At 50.6% G+C, this 19,062-nt stretch overlaps 1 protein-coding gene across 4 annotated transcripts in view; it reads right to left on the bottom strand.

Moving 5' to 3' along the window:
- The window catches only part of LOC122891471 (core histone macro-H2A.1), a 74,202-nt gene that overhangs the window by 38,070 nt on the left and 17,070 nt on the right, over positions 1-19,062 (bottom strand). For all 4 annotated transcript variants that reach the window (XM_044227147.1, XM_044227162.1, XM_044227153.1 and 1 more), the window contains exons 3-4: positions 5,343-5,449; positions 4,708-4,905 (exon numbers count right to left, since the gene is read on the bottom strand). In XM_044227147.1, coding sequence (XP_044083082.1) covers positions 4,708-4,905; positions 5,343-5,449 — 305 coding nt within the window. The remainder of the gene's footprint in view (positions 1-4,707; positions 4,906-5,342; positions 5,450-19,062) is intronic.

Raw genomic sequence — 19,062 nt, 5'->3', positions numbered from 1 at the left:
TAAGCTTTACATAAAGCCTGTAGTCAGGGATTACTTCCCTGCCCAGCCTTTCGGATTCAAATACCATTTTATGAAATGGTGACAGCAGGTGGTAGATTTTTTTTTCAGATCCTGGCAGGAGGGGGAAAAGCTAACAAGCAATACTCTTTGTCAGTCTCCAAAAGGATTGACTTTGGGGAATTTCATACTGTTGAACAAATCCACAAGCTCCCATATATCATACCTGCACCCAGCTTCATTCTGAACAGCACACACCTATTCAGAGTCAGGGGGAGACCTATTTAAGAACACGCAGGGCTGGGTGTGCAAAGAGCCTTATGTGAAATCATCAACCTGAGATGACCTCTGCCCAAGCTCTTGTACCCGGATGTCTGACCTGCTAGGAATCTCATTAAAAGGCCAGTAAGATTTTGCAAGGATGGCAGCTTCTCACAAGAACCAATGTCTTTCTTTGGCATCCCTTTCCCAAACATTCATCATTCAATTTTCAGTTTAAATATTCATTTCTCAAAAAAGAAACGGGCGTCCTACTAAACTCATCATGGCTTCTTGCCAGGCAGTGAGGAGCAAGCCTATCTTCACAATTCCGGGGGTGATTTCCACATGGGGGTGGAGTTCAGTTGGGGGGTTTTGCGAGTTTGTTTGAAAAGTCCTAGGTGAGACTGAATCACTATATTGTACACCTGATACTGCGACAATGCCATATGTTAACCAACTGGAATTAAAATAAAAGCTTAAAAAAAAAGGAAACAAAGAAATTGGGTAAGAGAATTTTTTAATCCAGATTTTTGGCAAAAACAGTCTTCTTGGAGATTATCCTATGGCTCTCAGTGATCTTTCTGACAAGGGGTCTTAACCTGGAAGACTGAAGCCTAAATGGCTTCCTTCGAATCTTCAGGATTTTATGCATTGGAAAACCCAATCTTAAGAAGGGTTCCTAGACCCTCCAGCTGCCAGAGGTATGCGTGCTATGGAAACGTCAGGAACCTCACATCCAAATCCTGTTGGGTGCTGTCTGGGAGGAGGCAGGCAGGCTGGCTGGTCCTCTGCCACAAGCGGTCTCCTGTCAGTCACTTGAACCCCCGATACCCTCCTCTCTCAGGCCTCTCTTCCAGAGCCACCTGACCAGAGAAGCCTCACCCGACGGCCTCTGAGGGTAACGCCACCTCTGGCGTCCCTGCGGTGTTTCTGTCACAGCACTCTCCTCCCCACACCTCTGTAAGGACTCTGACCCCCTCACTAGACCAAAGCTCAGCAAGGGCCTGTGTTCACTGCCGTACCCTCAGGAGTAAGAGGAACGAGGAGCATGTGCAGGGGCGATGACTGTCGATCGAACGGAGGTGTCTTCTTTCAACAACTTTGGTGTTTGCTATTAAGAGGAGGTGGCAGAATCTGAAATTTCTGAATGGGCTCAGACGCTCTCTAGGTGAGCAACAGTCACCAGAAATATGTCTGCCTCAGCACGTTCCCGTTGGGGACTTTGTCGTGCAGACCTGTGAGCACAGACACCTCCATACGATCCGGTCGGAATGCTCAGAACAACGGCAAGTCCATTCACGGAGACCTGGTGAGGATGGTGGTGCATCCTGTCTTGGGCACTAGAACCACACCATGGAATATTCCAGAGCCAGCTCTCTACCAAGCGCTGCGGAAGAGCAAGGGAGTAAGAGCAGTGGCAAAGCTGTGCGCCAGGCACCACTGTAAAGACGCCACGGTGTTCTCTCCTCAGGCTCCCAAGCCCCATGTTCGAGCTCCATTCCACTGATGAGGAGACCGTGACACCAGAGAAACTCAGTCACTTCCTAAGGTCACGTGGCCAGAAAATGGCTGAATTAGAACACAAAGCCCAGCAAGCTGGCACCCGTCACCACTGCGCCACCCTGCCAAAATGGGGGGTAACATATTTTATGTGTACTTATATTTAAAGGCAGGGACAATGATGAGGGCTTTACAGATCTCTACGCTTTTCCATGCACAGACGTTACAGAGACTGCTCTGGGGAGGCGAAGTGGCGGGGGCCTATGGTGAGAGCTCTTACAGCATCCTCCTTTGAACCATCCCCACCCTTACACGTGCTACCTAGTCAGAAACACGGTGAACATATTCAGGCATGGAAATGTGAGGTTGGAATGGATGCCCTCATCTTATGGGAGGGGGTAAACTGAGGCACAGACTTGCCTGAGGCCACCCAGGCAGGCAGGAAGAGCCCCATGGCACCATCAGGGCCCCGGACTCCCAGTCCCAGTGGGTTTCGTGGCCTCCTCTCACTGGATCCATGATAGCTGACTCAGCTGTCACAACTGGAGACTTTCAAAACCTCCCAATTACATCGAATTGGGGGGAAAATTATGATTTGGAATTCAAGTGTTGACACTTGAAAAATACCAACTCCCTTTTCCTCCAAGTGCTTTAGCATGTTACTAAGGCTTTCTCTGCATGACTCTGGAAAGGTTATTTTCAGAACATTCCACTTAAACCTAGGGATGCAGGTTTTCTGCTGTTTCTGGGAGCTGACACCACAATTTACATTAAACAAATGTTTTGAAAATTAGCTGTTCACGGTTCCAATTTCAGCTTCCCCCAGGGTTTAATGTTAGCCAAATACTGGTACAGTAAGCAGACAATGTGTTTTATTGTGTGGAAGAAAAACAGACCACCATAACAGACTTCCTGCTTTTGTAATCAAGGGGAAAGCTGAGTGTTTGAGTGATTATTGGCATATGGTTATTAGAAACATTGAGTTCCAAATATAGCTACTAGAGCTAAAGACAGACAGACACACACACACACACACACACCCCTTCATTTCCAGTCCAAAAAGAAAGAAACAGCCTTCCTAGTGTTTGGTAAAGTGGGAAGGCCAGAAAGCCGTCAGGCAGTAACTAGGGAAGACTGGGGTGACGGGAACAGGGTTCAGCCCAGGGTTGTCCAGGACACACAGTTAGAGGGGCTGCTCTGAAGTCAGTGAGCAGTGGGTCCGCACAAACAAGGGCCACACGTGGGCCACAGCTGGAGGAACGCTAAGCCAACCACCAAGGGCCCTACTCTGCGGGCAGCCAGTTTTCCGGGGCCCGTGATCCAGAGATGATCGTCTTGGCATCTTCATCATCTCTTTTAACGTTTAGAAAGGTGTGCACAGGCGCTTTGCCCCTGCCTTCCCTGTCCTCCTGCTCCTCCCCGCAAATGTGAATTTTCAAAGGGGAGACAGAAACAGTTTGAACTGCTAATTCTATACTCGGCAAGAACAAGTAATGGAACATTCTGTGACATCCCCACCTGGCCAGGAGCCTCCCCTAGGACTTGGGAGCTGAGTGGAGCGTAAGTGCCTGGAAAAGCTTCCAGGATGCTCTTCACTGACGGGTTTCCCTCTCAGAGAGCTGGCCCTGATTCTCAGCTATGTGGGGTGGGTCAGGGCAGTGGCCTGCAGACAAGACGAATTCAGATTTTTGTGTTTTGGGGGAAGCATTTGTTCATACCCACCAGCATGGACAAAAAGTACAGCCACATCCACCTCAACTACCAAAGGATGGGCAACAGTGTAGACAGAAGTCGGGAGCCAGAGGCCTGCTCTGTGGACCCACTCGAAGCATGTGCTGGGTATGTGCTGGGAGGGTGGACAGGAGAGGGGCGCAGGGGCAGTGCTCCTGCAGCCTGGCCTGGGTGTCCTCCCCATCTCATCAGGCCAAAGGCTTTGGGTTCTGGTGGGAAGAATGTGCCAACATGGCATCTGACCCATAAGGCTTCTCCAAGGAACTACTACTGAGGGTTTCACAAAACAGGCAGGTCACCTTCTGCCAGAGGAAATTTCCTCCTAGTCTGGCTGGAGACCAGAAGGCTCACACCTGAGGGGGTGCCCCAGGGCAGAGCAGGACAGCTTAAGATTCCATTTTGTTAAGGAGGTTCTCTGACTGCCCAGTCACTAGCTGGTTGGCCCCGGAAACTGTGACAAGAAGCCCAGAGGCCAGGACCAGGGAGGAAGAAACACAGAACATGTGTTTCAGGTGCTTTGGGGCCTCCTGCTGATGCTGAGACAAGGAGAGTGCGAACTCCCACAGGCCCAGACCTCCTGAGGGTGGGCAGCGGCTCCACTGTGAGGATCGGGGCTGGGGATTAGCTGGTCTGTCTCCCCCACCCCCATGAAGATGTTAGGTCCCACCCTAAGAACGCTTCACTTGCCTGGGACCTCATCTCAGGCCAAGCTGGGTCTGGCAGGAGCATCTGAATAACGCATCTGTTTTCTTCCTTAGCAAGGCAACTGTTCTGAAGAGCGAACTGTCTGAACCATCCTCCCTCAAAGATGCTCAGAGGAGGACATGCAGGCATGGCAACACAGTGAGAGTTCTGAGAGCATCGGGGGCAAGGAGGCAGCCAGTGCCTTAAGGTAGGACTCAATGGCAGCTGCCCCAGCACAGGAAAGCTCTCGCATATCCAGTTCCCTCTGCAGAGCCTCTCCCTTGCAGGCCAGGAATGGGGTCCTTGCAGCCTGGGGCTATCTACCCCCGGCCTACTCCCCACATCCCCCCTTGCCTACAGGAATGCGGGGTTTTGCTCTGATTCTGGCTGCTGGAGCTGGGCTAGCCTCTCTGCGAGAGCTCCATGCAGGTTCCCTTTGTCCCCGGATAAGCCCTCAGCAGGAGGGAGCTACTCTGGACCTCACCTGCAGGAACTTGTCTGACCCAAAGCACACAGCCCCGCCCCATTGTGTACCTTGGATTTCCGGGCCCCTTTCTTGCCTCCTGCTTTCTTAGACACGGGCTTCTTCTGGGATGGAGACTTGGCCTTTTTGGCTGGGGGTGGTGTGATGATGGCTTCCAACTTCCCTTTCGATCCTCGTTTCTTTGCTAGCAACTCTGGGTGGATGTTTGGTAACACTCCCCCGCTGGCTATGGTGACTCCTTTTAGCAGCTTGCAGGAAAATCAAAGTAGCAGATGGTTAGCCTGTCCACCAGGCCCCTGGCCTTCAAGAAGTCTGCCCTCCCCATTCACATTCTTGCTTTGCTCCGTCAAGGTCTTTCCTCCAGGGCATCTCCAAGGATGCTGATGGGACCCAGGCTCACTATACAAGGGAGAAAGGCCTCAGAGTATCCTCGCTCCGGTGGAACTTCACTACCTTTCTTCCAGGGAGAACCAAATACCTTGATCCATTCCTTCCTGTCCCCAAATAAAGCCTCAAGGAAAAACTGGCACGGGGCACGTCGGGGAGGGGGGAAGTTAGAGAAGCTGCTAGTAGTCCAAAATGCAGAGCACACCTCTGGCAGCCCGCCAAACACCAACCTGTGTTTCTCGGGCAGAGGGACTGCCCGCCCAAGCGTCTGGCAGGCGAGGGAGAGAAGCACCCATACCTGATTCAGCTCCTCGTCGTTGGCCACGGCCAGCAGGATGTGCCGGGGTGTGACCCGTCCCTTCTTGTTGTCTCTTGCAGCATTGCCCGCCAGTTCCAGAATCTCAGCTGCGGGGAGCAGAGGGGGAGAGCATTGGTCATATTAGAATGTCAGGGGACCTCAGGCGTCCTCCCAGGCCCCACGTTCATGGCCCTGGGCACGGCCAGTGGCCTCAGGAAACAGCTGCCCCAAGGCATGAAGCTGAAGGCGCTCTGCCCTGCCACACCGAGAGCTGAGTCGGCTAATTGCAGATGTGCTCAGTGGAACCAGGAGACCCCTCCACTCCGTCCCCTTTATTTAGGATATGAAAACATGGAGGTGGAGAGAGAAGGGACCAGCTGAAGGTACCCCAGTAAGAAGTGGGGGAGTGGACAGGAGACCTTGTTCCCCAGAACGGGCACCCTGCAGTGCGGCCCTAGAGGGAGCTCTGCTTTCTGAGTACTGGATCCTGTCGGGGTTCAACATTGAACACCTACACATTCAGACTCAGAACTAAAAGGGTAGGACGGGACTCCACGAAGTCAACATCCGAAGAACATAAACCAAAAGAGGTAGGATGCAGTAGAAGAGGCCAAAGAGGCCTCACAACCAAATGCAGTGTGTCAAACCTATCAATGCTTGATGGGATGCTGATTACAAAAAAAAAAAAAAAAAAAAAAGGAGAGAGAGAGACAGAATGAGAGAGAGCTATACAAGTCATTCTGGACAAAGCTGAGATCTGAACACAGACTGGTATTAGATACTAAAGGATTATTGATCTTATTGGGAGTGACTGTAATGTCACTACTCTGTAGAGAACTGTGTTCTCTACAGGAGATACATGAGTATGTACTTGGGGGCGAAGGATCTTGACGTCTGCAATTTACTCTCAAATAATCACAACCAACTCCACGGAGAAAACGTGGTGATGCGCTAAGTGCTATTAAATCTAGGTGTGCAATCAGAGTGTTCCTCTTTCAGCATCGTGTATGCTTGACACTGTGGAACTTTAAGATTTTACTTTTTTGAGAGAGAAAGAGAGAGAGTGCACACACACAAGCAGGGGTGGGGCAGAGGGAGAAGCAAACTCCCTGCTGAGCAAGGAGCCAACTCAATCCCAGGACCCTGGGATCAAGACTTGAGCCAAAGGAAGAGGCTTAACCGACTGAGCCACCCAGGCGCCCCAGCACTGTAAAACATTTTACATACTAGACAGCTAGAAGCCCAGACCCTCATTGGTGCTCAGGTTCATGTGCCTGTCTTTCAGGACAGACCCTTACCGGACAGGACGATGGTGCTTCCATTGCACCCAACATGGGCCAAAATTGCTAGTGCCCTTGGCAAGAGTTTTTTCTCCTCCATAGCACAGTTCTCTTGGACAATGTCAACATCATCCCTTCCTCATTTTCTAAACCCAGACTGTCCTGGGACGTATCTTATACTCCCCTCCCCCATGTCTGCAACTCTGCCCAGGCCACAGCCCTGCCTATGACCCTGGCTCAGCCTGGACCCTCTCTGGGTACTGAAGAATTTCTAGTATTCTGGGTTATGTTGTCAATACTAGAGATCTCCAGCAAAGTCAGAACTCAGAATCATTGTAAAATAAGCGGAGAACAGGTCCTGTGCTTAAACTTTATGATATTCCATGGTCCACATGAAGGAGGGCTAGCTGCTGGACCCAGGGCGGTAACGAGGGCATAAAATGCTGAAAAAAGGCCTGACTCCTCACACAAACTCTCCTCCTGGGAGCGGTGGAGAACTAGCCACAGCCTGAACAAGCTTCCACCTGGAACCCAAGGCAGGAACTCAGAAACTCGGTAATCGCATCACTGAAGATACATCCCCCCACACCCAGAGACACCATGAGACCCCTACCTACTTGATGCTCCCAGGCATCTCACCTTGAATTTCCCATTTGAGAATCACTACAATGAGGCCCCAATGAGGACCTGATGAGAACCAGCACATTTCCCACCCTTAAGCATTAATCTCAACGGGGCTGTTCCCCCCACAGCCTGAGGGCAGATGGTGGGGGAGAGAGCCCACCTTCAAATTTAGCTGAGGCTTCCCTGTACATGATGGTGGCAGTGGGCTCCAACGCCCAGCAGAGATTGACCTATCTCGGCCAAGCAGGAAAGGGGGCCCGGGAGGCCCAAGGGATCCTAAGTCCCACATGCCATGATACAGAAATGGGCCCAAGCTTGAGCTTCTTCCTCCTCCACTTCTGGAGGCGGCACCACACCTGCAACACTCTGGTCCTGCCCGTGGCTGGGGAGGAAGCTCCCGTAGGAGCCTCAGCTGATTCGAGCACAGACTCTAGGGTAAAGAAAGGAGAGCTGGCCAGAGCTGTCTCTGGGGGGAGCCCAAGCAGCGAGCTCAAAGAGGAACAGCTGGTACCAGAGCAGTCCTTAGCCGGCATTCCTCCTGGTCCCCACTATCCCCGCACCTCCTCACCGTGCCCTGCTTTCTGGGGCCACAGGGAAACATGGGGCAAACAGTACCTGCAGGGCCAGAATGTACAGAAGGAGTCTGGTGGATTACAACCTTTCCCCCATAAGGTGCTAAGAACGCTTTACCCTGCCTGCATTAGGCAGAGACCCACCATGGTGCCCTAAGCCCACCCCTGTGAAATTATGGCTTCTCAGGCAAGAGGACATGGCTTATTTCTTCCTCCTGCCAGAAGTGGTAGTGAGAGGCTCTTCTCAAGAGAAGGGGCGGTGGCCACCATGGGGAGACCTGTGGTCTTATTTTAGGGACTGCTCCTTTAACTTCTGGGTGTGCAGGTGAGGATGTGATGATGGACACGGAGACCAGGGAGGTCGAGAGGGGTCACCGTAACTCAGTCGCCTTGGGCGACTCCTTTGGGTGAGACACAGGCAGCCTGTGACACAAGGATATAAAGCACAGCAGTGGCCTGTAAGTAGCTCCCACGGCTCAGAGATCTGGAGATCAATTCTCCAGCAGCTCCCCCTCGCTTCCAAGAGCTTTTCTTCCCCCACAACTGACCCAGCCCCCAGGCTCTTACTCTGTGGCTGAAACCTCCATGGGCAGAGTGACTCCACTTGGGAATCTCAAGGGGTGCGCTCACCTACTGTTCATTCAGCCTGGATCCACGTGGAGTGACCCTGAGGGGCAGGTGTGTCCAGTGGGATGAGGAGCACTGCAGCTCCTTGCTAAAGAGCTGGCATGTGTGTTGGGGGTGCGGGTGTCTCATTCCTCTGTCTGTCTCACCAAGGAGCAAGAAAATGCACGGCTTTTCCCTCCCCACAAATCCCAGCGTGCCTTCCATCTGCGCATGCCCAGAGGACTGGCCCTCTACCACCCAAGGGTTCCACCTGTGGGGAGGGGTTGTCAGGTGGAGACAACTAAGTAGGGCACAGATTCACGCTGCAGCTAGTTGAGCAAGAGCTTGATCTTGTTTACTCCTGCATGTTTTCCAGAGGGTAGTTACCATAGCAACTCATTTGTCAAGGGACAGGTGGAGACGAAACACCTCAGAGGTGAGATGAGAAGCATGTTCCACTCCCATCCTTCCCCCGGGTACATGGCAGCTGGCAGAGAGCTGGGGCAGTTTAAGCAGCCTCGAAAGATGTAGGCCTCATCTGACAGCGAACAAAGGCAGGAAGCCAGAGCACTAACTGAGCGCTGGCCAAGTCTTCATGAGTGCCCACCCTATCGTCCTCGGGCCCATTTCGGCATCAGCCATCACAAGGGGCTTTCCTGGCCAGGAGAGGGCTGCCTGCTGCAGGGGGAGAGGGGAGGCAGGCAACACCAGCTGCTCGTCAGGTTGGAACAGATCCCTCGACTCTGTAGGGGCAGAGGGTGCTGGCTTTGAGGAACAGGGGCAGGGCACAGGCCCCCCAAGGAACTTCCTCATTCACTTCCCTTCCTTGTAACTGATCCTCACCCTTGCGAGTGACAGCAACAGCAGGATCATGGAAGACCAGGCTCAGGGCTGTACACAGTTCTGGCCATGGCCCTGGGGAACCAGAGCCGGCTTCAGCTGTGCCTCAGCTTACATGGAACCTGTGCCTTCCCACAAGGGAGGGTTTCCTGCACCTGATTCATCTTGAATTTTGGAAGGACTTATGCATCTCTTAAAAAAAAAAAAATACATATATATATATATATATATATATAGTTTTTTGTTACCCCCCTCACCACCTGGGTTAAAGGGAAAAGGATTCTGGGAAAGAGAAGAATCGGGAAAGCACCACACCTACAGATGCAAGTCCTTTTCACAATTTCCAGAGCTCACTGCTTGGACCCTCCCTTGGAGGGAGTTTTCAGGAGCCATGGCCCTGGGGGCTATAACCAAAACAAATGGAATCTGCAAGAAACCACAGGAGGAGATTGGGCAAGAGCAGTTACAAAGAGAAGAAACAGACCCTCACCAGGTTCTCCACCGGCTCAAGGCAGGACTTCCTGGCCAGCAACAGGAACAGCTTTGTTACCAATGACCAACAACGGACAGGTGTGGGACCCCAAGCATGTGGGCTCAGCTCTTGAAAGGACTGCAGGTGCGCTAAGGTTCCCCATGATAAGCATTGCATGGGGCCAAGCTAAATGGTGAGCAACACTGGCCAGCTTTTGAGCTACGTTTTCATTTTAAAGATCTCTTTTAAGATCTAACTTGCAAGACACCCCAATATCTCCTGTTCCCACTCCTGGCTAGGGCCCATCAGGCAAGTAGTGAGCCCCCAGATACATCATCTCTAGTGGCCGGGCCCAGCAAGGAGACCTTATTCTCTAATCCGAGCAGCGGGCACTGCACAGACAGCCCTGGGCCCACCATTCCCCAGGCTCACGGAGCATGACTGCTTTAAGGCCGCTTGACAAAATTCCCACAGCTGTGAATAATGGCATTATTTGGCAGCCTTTCAGCTACAGACCAGCTGTCTGAACGTGAATACCTTTGACAGGTCTCCTTTCCAAGTTCACCCAGAGACCAAAGGCTTAGTCTTCCTTCCCTCCCCTCCCCCACAACCCCAAACATCTTGAACTGAACCATATCTGTTGGAGGGAAGCATTCCGTCTATCTTCCTTGAGGGAGATGAAGTCATGGCTTACAGAATTAGAGTCCTAACAGCTAACAGGTGACGTGTGCAGGCTGCGCCAAACTCTAAACACAAACCTTGCAAAGGCAAAAGGCGGGGGCTTCCCCGGAGCTGTTTGAAGCATCTCCCCTAACAAAAGAGATTGAAAAGAACAACCAGAAATCAAAGGAAAGCAAATGTTCACGTAATCCCAAGGAGAAAACAGCTATTTGCTACAAAGCCAACAACATGACAGGCAATCTGTTTATTGTATTTCTTTCAGTTCCTCGGGCTTCCATCAGCAGTTCACGGAGTTCAGAACTGTTTTACACCGTTCTGGAAAGCCTTAACCCAATCAACCCCAATTGGGGAGTGATTGCTCAGAGTTTCCTGCATCCTGACTGCACCGCACTTTCCTCTAATTCCTCCGGGGACCTAGAATCCACCGGCCCCCACATCTCACCTTTTCAGATGAGCGGCAGAGTCTGAAACCCGCCGAGCTGTCAACCCAAGGCTTTAGGGCCTCACTCAAAGCTCTCCAGTCTGCTCATCCTGGGCCTCAAAGGAGCCAAGGATTCCAAAGAGAAAAAAAACAGCAGTAACAGAAAGTAGCAATTGTGTGTATGTGTGCAGGATACAAGGTATTTGGTAACAATAAGCCTTTCTGTTGCTTTTCTGCAGATGTTCCGAGTCTGACACACAGTTGTCCCTTGCTGTTAAGCCCACGTTGCAGACCCTCCTAAGAATCCAGGAGCATCTGCTCCAGTCTCCCACCTTCCCCACGTCTCGAAGTAAGATAGAAATGCAGTGTAATTCGGGAGTTTCTAAAGTAAGCTGTTTTTCTGATTTCAAAGTAGAAAATAAGTAAATCTACATTCTACACATTAACAAAAAAGAGGGAGGATTCTTGAGACCAACACTACCTTCCTCTTACCCAGCACCCCAGCCCCACACTCGAGTCCCTTCCCTTTCTGCAAAGCCTTCCCGTGTCTTCCCCTGAGTCTTCTGCACTTCTCTGTCAGCTCACCTTCTTGGTATGTCTTCGGGGGCAGGCGGGGGGTGGGGGGGAAGAGGGTGGCAGTCCCCTGGGGTGCCATGGCAGAGCTGGGGTCTGCGGTCAGAAGGCCCAGTGTGAATCCCAGCCCACGTACTTGGCTGAAGACGTGCCGGTACACACTGGAGGTGTGCATGCCCTTTCTATGGAAGGGGGATGATTGCGAGGTCACTTTCCGGCAGGTGAGGATTCCTGACTTGACAAGCTGCGGCGTGGTTACCACCGTGGTTCGGTGTCAGCTGCTGTTTCAGCGGCTACGATTACACACTTTGTCTTTTGCAAAGCCCACCAGGCTTGATATCTAGGGGAAGAAAACTATCCTTTCTTTTCCTTGGGTTCCTCCATCAAAATAATGGGCTGGCTAAGTGCATAGATGCTCTCACGTGTGTGAGAGCCAGGAGAAGGAAAGCAACACAGAAAACCTGGTGTTTCCTCATCAACAGTCTACTCTGTGCTGTTACACTTAACAGTTTACATATGTTTGAAAAATGCACTTGAACCCGATTAACCTTGGGACTGCCAGACTTACCTTGATAGAATGCAGCACCCGGAGCGGCCCCACAGGCAGTCCTTGCCTCGGGATGGGGCTGGGGGCTTTCGTCTGACCCCCATGGGGCGTGTGCCAGGGCAGAGGCAAAACCAAAGCCAGCTGCCCAGACAGCACGAGTCAAGGCCCAGGACAGAAGGTGGAAGGATGCCATGCTGGGGTGGCCCCAGAGAAACCTGCTCTCCCCCAGGCCCTGGTTGACAGCTGGGCAGGACCCTCTGCCCCGCCCCTCACTCCTTCTCAAAGACTGTTAATTTACAAAGAAATGGTTAGTATGTGTGTTTGTTTGGATACGGAAAATCACAGCCATTTGCTCTTAACTCCTCTCAGGAAGAGATGGACATTCAGAGAGCTCTGATGAAATGAAATGATTTGAAAAGTGTCATGTAAAGAGGAAACTCATTTAGAGAGCCCTGACAGTGCCATTTCCCAGACAGACTTTTACAGAGGGAAATGAGGAAGGTGCGTATGGTGGACAGCCCTGGTATGGGGGGTGGAGGCAACGCCTATCCCTGCACTCACGACCGTGTTCCCCAAGATGGGGCGCCCTGGTGCCTCCTCTGGGTGGAATCGGGGACTCCATCAGAGGGAGACACTTGACCCTCTTTGGTGCTGTTTCCCTTGTGCACAACTGTCTTTTCAAAATGTAAGAAATGAAAACGCGGTGTGAATGAGAAGAGGCAACTACGGTGTGTGCACCCCCTCACCTTTGAGACACTATGTCACCCTCCTACCCTGATATCTGTCCCTGCCTCCTTAATCCTGCTTCTCACAAGGGTTCTGAGCATGTGGAGTTTTCAGGTTCTTTTCATGACTGCTTTAAGAGCATTACGAGTGTGTAACAGCAGAGGAGGCGCTGGCCCTGTCTGCACAGGTGGATTCCCAAGGCTGAGGGCCACGAGTCCACTGTAAGCTTTGTCCCCCTCTTCCCTAAATGGAAGATGAAGGGACATCGGGCAAGAAGCCATCAACCCTCCGGTCTCTCCTCCATGCCGCTGAGCCATATAATCTCCTCATGGCGGACAGGGCGCTACCCTCCCCTCTCTGAGGACTCTGTGGCTCCCCTTTCCCCCAGAACCTCACTTGTCCTGCTGCTGATGCAGCCAGCGCTCCCAGCACTGACCAGACTGCCCCTTCTCTATGGCCCAGCACATGTCATGCCAACAGCCACCAGCCCTCATATGCTTAAACCCATCTCCTTCCTGTCAGTGACCCCTTGTCCCTGCAGGACCCCTGTCCCCTCTGCCCAGGCCAGACCCCAAGACTGTCTCCAGCCCTCACACATCACCTGCAACTGCTCAGGGTCTGCCCCTCTCAGGAGGCTTTGTCGCCTCAGCCAGGCTGTGGCTCCACTGAGGACCCGAGCCAGCCCTCCAGGACTGGGCACCTAGCATCCTCCTGCAATGTCCACGGGAGACACAGGAGATGCAAAGTGGACCTAGGGACCCTGAGCACCTGCAAACCACCCCCCCAACCTGGCCAGTGAGCTTTCCTGGTAATGGCTAAGGCCTGCACTCCTGAGGAGAGCCTGCAGGAGGTGCTCTTCTCAAGATGGGTTATTACACAGAATGGCCTTGCAGAGAGAGGTTTCTTAGGCCCTAAACCCCAGTTTCCTTCTAGGCCAAACAGGCAGTTTGAGGATTCCATGAGTTACCACATGTAAAGCAGTGAGCCAGTGCCTGACACATGGTTAAGTGCTCACTAATAAGGCAGACGTTTCATTACTTATACTGGCCAGCCTCTGCCTAGTACTCAAAGCACTGGCCCCCATGCCCCTCAAATGAACATAACCACAAGCCACATTCTCCATCTGGAATAGGGACCACCAGGGCCTGGCGGGGAGGTGGGAGGGCGAGGAAACCGACCCTGCTCAAGGTAAGTGTCCTCATTTTCTGATGCTGACTTCCAGCAGTCAACCCCCAGATTTACAGAAGCTGTGCACAAATGTGGACCACAGACTACCTCAGTCACCAGTTACCATGAAGGACATCCCTCAGGAGAGCCATGGCAAGGGAGGCCTATGATTAGTCTTTCCCAGAGGCCCTGCATTCCCACACGGTTCCCACAGTCCTACAGACAAGAAATGTGAGCTCTGGCAAAACAAGAGCCTCCTTCTAATGCGGGTGACATCTCTAAATGTCTTCTATAAAGGCCACTCTACACAGCGTATGCGGGGATGACAGCAGTCCCACAACAGGACCCCTGGGCATCAGGAGCCACCACAGGCCTCTGAGGTACCAGGGAGACATGCTTCCAGGCCATCAGTTGGAAGGCACATGCCTCAAAAGGAAGGTGGGATATGAAATGAAGGAGGAAAGACATTGAGGAAGGGGGGATGGGAGGCAGGGTCGGAGCTGTAGGTGGGATGAGCAGCCCAGCAAATGGCAAATCCCAGGCCCAGTTAACTTCTTGGCAACCGGCATGGGAGGGGGTGGTGGGGAGAGGCATACAGGGAGATTGGGGGTGGGGAGTCTGACTGTGGTTACTACCCTTTGGGTCTGTCTTCTCGCTACAGTGTATTTATAGCTCTGAGGAGTGACTTTTTGCTTTCACCATGTTTTATTCTGGGTTGACTAGACCTAGAGAAGCCTTCAGGCAAGCAAAGAAAGCAATAGAACTATAAATATGTTCTATTGGATGGTATCTTTCTGTTCAATTATCAGCAAGAGAGAATATACCTGTAGAATTCTTATCACTTCCTTCTCCTCTCAGTAGGTGAGAGGTGCTTTAAAACCATTCTTGCCAGTCATCCACAGAGAGACCCTGGGGTGCAGCTAGCACCCCTCCTGGGATGTTGCTATTTAAATCAGGTGGCTGGCTCCTGGCTTCCTCTCCTTTTCAAGGTACAGCTGAGACATCCTCAGTGGCTTTCGCGTCAGAGGTGAGAGATCAGTCCTTGATAAAGTTCCCATGCCTTCCCATTTGCCACATACGTGGCCTGCCCACACATGCCCTGCCACTTCCCTCTTCTCCAGCCGGTCCGGCTGTGCCCTGGTGTCATTAGCACAACCCGAATCCGGCTTCGTTTACAAATCCAGGGGCAGGTTCGGCTCCCATCTCATCAACGTCTGGCAACATCTGCCATTAACAACATTCTGTCCTCCTGAAATTCATCATCCTCTAACTGAGGATGATCCTTCAGCGAAAAACTACTTATGAAGCAGCTGCACAATGTGAGCCCTTGTGCTGGTAGCTGAGCTCATGGTGCTGAGGGAGAAGTGGGGAAGGCATGTTCCCAGCCCTGGGGTCGGGAGTATGGCCTCCGATAGGTCTGACCCACCACAGACCCTCACTACATATCTGTTGAAATGAACACTGATCCCTTCAACCCTCAGCAGCCCGCATGGCACCTTGCACCTGGCCAGAGCCTGGTACCTCTTTCACAAATAGGTCATTGCAGATGGATCGCTAAAGGAGTACACCAGGCCCTGCAGCATTCAGAACATGATTCAGGGTGGAAGTGTGGGCACGCTCTCCAAGGCACTGGCCTGGTTTCATGTATTAGAGCCGACGCACAGGCTCCGTGGCAGGCAGTGTGAACTATAAAGCAGTCATCCCAGGGGAGTGCAGCCCCAAGAGGGCCCAGGGTCCAGGCAAGCCTCCGCTCACAGTCTCAAGTCAGGTCTCAGGGTTGGCAGAGAGGTCTGGGGGTTCTGGGGAGATGTTTGGGGCAGAGCAGCAATCCCCAGATCCTCCCAACCAAGATTCGGGCTCAAATATAAATGTCAGTCACTGAGATCACATGTACCCATTAACCTGATTCATTAATCCTTGGCATTTCATTTTTAAGATTTATTTTGAAATGAAAAGGGAGAAGAAAAGTACCTTCAGAAAGATACCGAACACACATAAGAAATTAACGCTGTCTCCTGGGTCCAGGAGAATTGGGTAAGGAAAAAGAGCAGAAAGGGAAATGCAGGTCTTACTGTGTGTCCTGTGGGGAGGTTTTACCATTGGTATACATCACTTACTAAAGAAAATAAAGGCAATGAAAGACCTACCAAATATGAGAAACATAAAGTATGTAACTAGACAGACCAATCAAACGGAAAATAAAGCCCAGAAATAGCCCTAAATATATCTAGAAATTTCATGTGTGGTGAAGGTAGCATCTCAGATCACCAGGGAAAAGATGGGATATTGAACTGATTGTGTTGAGATAACTGGGTAACCATCTGGAACAAAAGGAAGTCAATCCCTAACTCACACTATGTATCAGGATTAATTTCAAATGGATCAAAGTTAAAATGTAAAAAAATTAAACATAAAAAGACCAAGGAAGAGCATGAAGAAGTTCCTTTGTAACCCTGGAGAGAAGTAGACTTTCTGAACAATGATTCAAAATCTGGCAGAAATAGATGATAAGAGACTGCCACTATTAGGATTATTCAGATAAACCTGGTAATTCCACAATGTATAGGGATATAAAATCATCAGGTTGTACACCTTAAATATATACAATTACAGGTGTCATTTATTCCTTAATAAAACTGAAAAAAAAACAAATTATTCAAGTAGATGTTATTACGTATAATAGAGTTAAAGAAAATTTTGAAAATGAAGAGAAAACAAATTATCAAGAACAACCAAGCAGATTAAAAAAAATTCCCAACAGGACTTCTAGAAATAAAAGTTTCAAAGCTGAAATTAAAAATTCACTGGGGGACCCAAGTGGCTCAGTTGGTTAAGTGTCCGATTCTTGATTTTGGCTCAGGTCATGATCCCAGGGTCGGGAGATCGAGCACCAAGTTGGGCTCCGTGCTGGGTATAGAGCCTGCTTAATATTTTCTCTCCCTCTCTTTCTGTCCCTCCCTGCTACAACTCAGGGGCCTGCACAGCATTCTCTCTCAAAATAATCATCATCATCATCAGTGACTGAATTAAATAGTATATAAGATATAGCTGAAGAGAGAATTAGTAAATGGGGAGATAGTCCTAGAAGACAGAGCAGAAATAATTATCTACAAATAAGTTCTGCAAGACAGAAATGAAAATTATTACTGAGATGAACAGATATGGAAAAAAGAATGAGACACTAATGTGTTTGACTTGTGTTTTATAAGTAGAAAGAGCCTAGAATAGAGATATTGAAGAAATAGCAGCTAAAAACTTCATGGATGTGGTAGAAGCATGTTCACGGACGCCTGGGTGGCTCAGTCTTCTGAGCATCTGCCTTCGGTTCAGCATCTGCCTTTGATCTTGGGGTCCTGGGATCGAGCCCAGCATTGCGTTCCCTGCTCAGCAGGGAGTCTGCTTCTCCCCCTCCTTCTGCCTGTCCCCTGCTTCTACGCTCTCTCTCAAATAAATACAAGAAATCTTAAAAAAATAATAATAATAATAAAAGAAGCATGTTCAAAACCACAGCCTGAGAAAATTTATCACAAAAGGACTCACAAAATGAAATTCTGAACGATGTACTTCAATCACAAATAAAGTGATCCCAGACGGAAGACCTGAGAAGAAAGAGGCACACTCAGTTTGGGGCATACCTTTTCCCTGCCTGAATCCAGAAACAAGTTTGGTCTTGCTGTGGGCTTTTCCACTGGCCCCAGCGAAAACAGAACCCTTGCTAGGGAACTTGTCTCTGCATCTACAGACCCGATGGCAAAAATGAAAGTGGCATGTGACCCTTCATGGGGAAATAGTGAAGCAAGAAGGAGCCTCCCTGACCACTGGGCTTTTCCAGGCAATGCAGCGCATCTTCAAGGAAACAGAGAGGTCGGAACAGCTGCACACCCACATGCAAAGTCTAGACACAGACCTCACATCCTTAGCAAAAATTAACTCAAAATGGATCACAGACCTGAATGTAAAACACTAAAATATAAAACTCCTAGAAGATAACATAGGGGAAAATCTGCACGACCTCGGGTTTTGTGACGAGGTTTTAGATACAACGCCAAAGGAGCAAAACACAAAAAAAGAAATGAAACGCTAGCCTTCATTACAATCACAGACTTCAGCTCCGTGAAAGACGCTGTTAAGAAAATAAGAAGACCAGTCACAGACTGGGAGAAAATGATTGCAAAAGAAAGCAATGAGGCCTTTCCTTTCTCTGAGCCCAGTGCCACAGTCCATGCCCTGGCTCTGAGAAAGCAGGGGAAGCAGGGCCGCTGTTCCACGAAGTGGGCCCAGGTCACGCTGACACTGTCGTGGACCCCCTCAGGGACTCCTCAGAAGGACTGGGTGGTGGACAGATAAGAACTCCGTGTTTGTGCTCTGCGGCAGGTGCACATGCTTCTGGGATCCCTGTGCTGTCCCACCACCCTTCACATCTGCGGCAGGGGTAGCAAAACTCTGGGAATGCCACCCCTCCCCTCGGAGATCTCTGAGCTCTCTCCTCCAGCCTGAGACCTGTCCCACCTAGCCATCGGACACCACGTGATGAAGGAAGTACCAAAGGTGCGCTGTGATAAACCGCTTCTCTGAGCACTCCTCCTATGTCTCCCACCATGGAATCATCTCCTCCCCTGAGAGGCAGAGGGAGGACTGCCCGTGCTGCATCTCCTGAATTACCTTGCAATTTGCTTTGTGAGATGGATGGTGATGATTTTTGGTGACTGGCTATCACTGAAGCTCATCAGTAAGGATATTAATAAAAACAAATAATTGGGTTAAAATCTAACTCCCTTTCCTGCATGTATGCACGAAAGGCATCCAGTACCGCAGCTACCTCTGGGCAGTGGAATTATGAATGAGTTTCAACTTCTTACATTTTTAAACACAAGTTGCTCCTATAACCCAGAATAGGAATAGGTATTTAAGCACTGTCTGCATGCACTGGGTACGTAGCACATTAGTTTCAACTTCGGTGTTTCCCACTTTTTCTAGCTGCAGCCCTCTGGCTCATTAAAATCCCCAGTTCTCCCTCGTGTGTGTGTGCACACATGTGCACGGGTGTGTGTGTGTGTGTGTGTGTGTGTGTGGTTTGTTCAGGGCAATGAAGCTAGTAAAGTGCTTTGCAGAACAGGGAGCACTGTGGGGGGCTGAGAGCCCCAGAGCAGCAGGAACGCCCAAGAAGGTGCTCATGAGAGCTAGCTGGGCCCTGGCCTGAAGTGAGTCTAA

The sequence above is a fragment of the Neovison vison genome, chromosome 1 (genome assembly GCF_020171115.1).
Source record: "Neovison vison isolate M4711 chromosome 1, ASM_NN_V1, whole genome shotgun sequence".
NCBI lineage: Eukaryota > Metazoa > Chordata > Mammalia > Carnivora > Mustelidae > Neogale > Neogale vison.
Note: the sequence above shows the minus strand (reverse complement) of the source record. Positions and strands in the feature narration are given on the sequence as shown.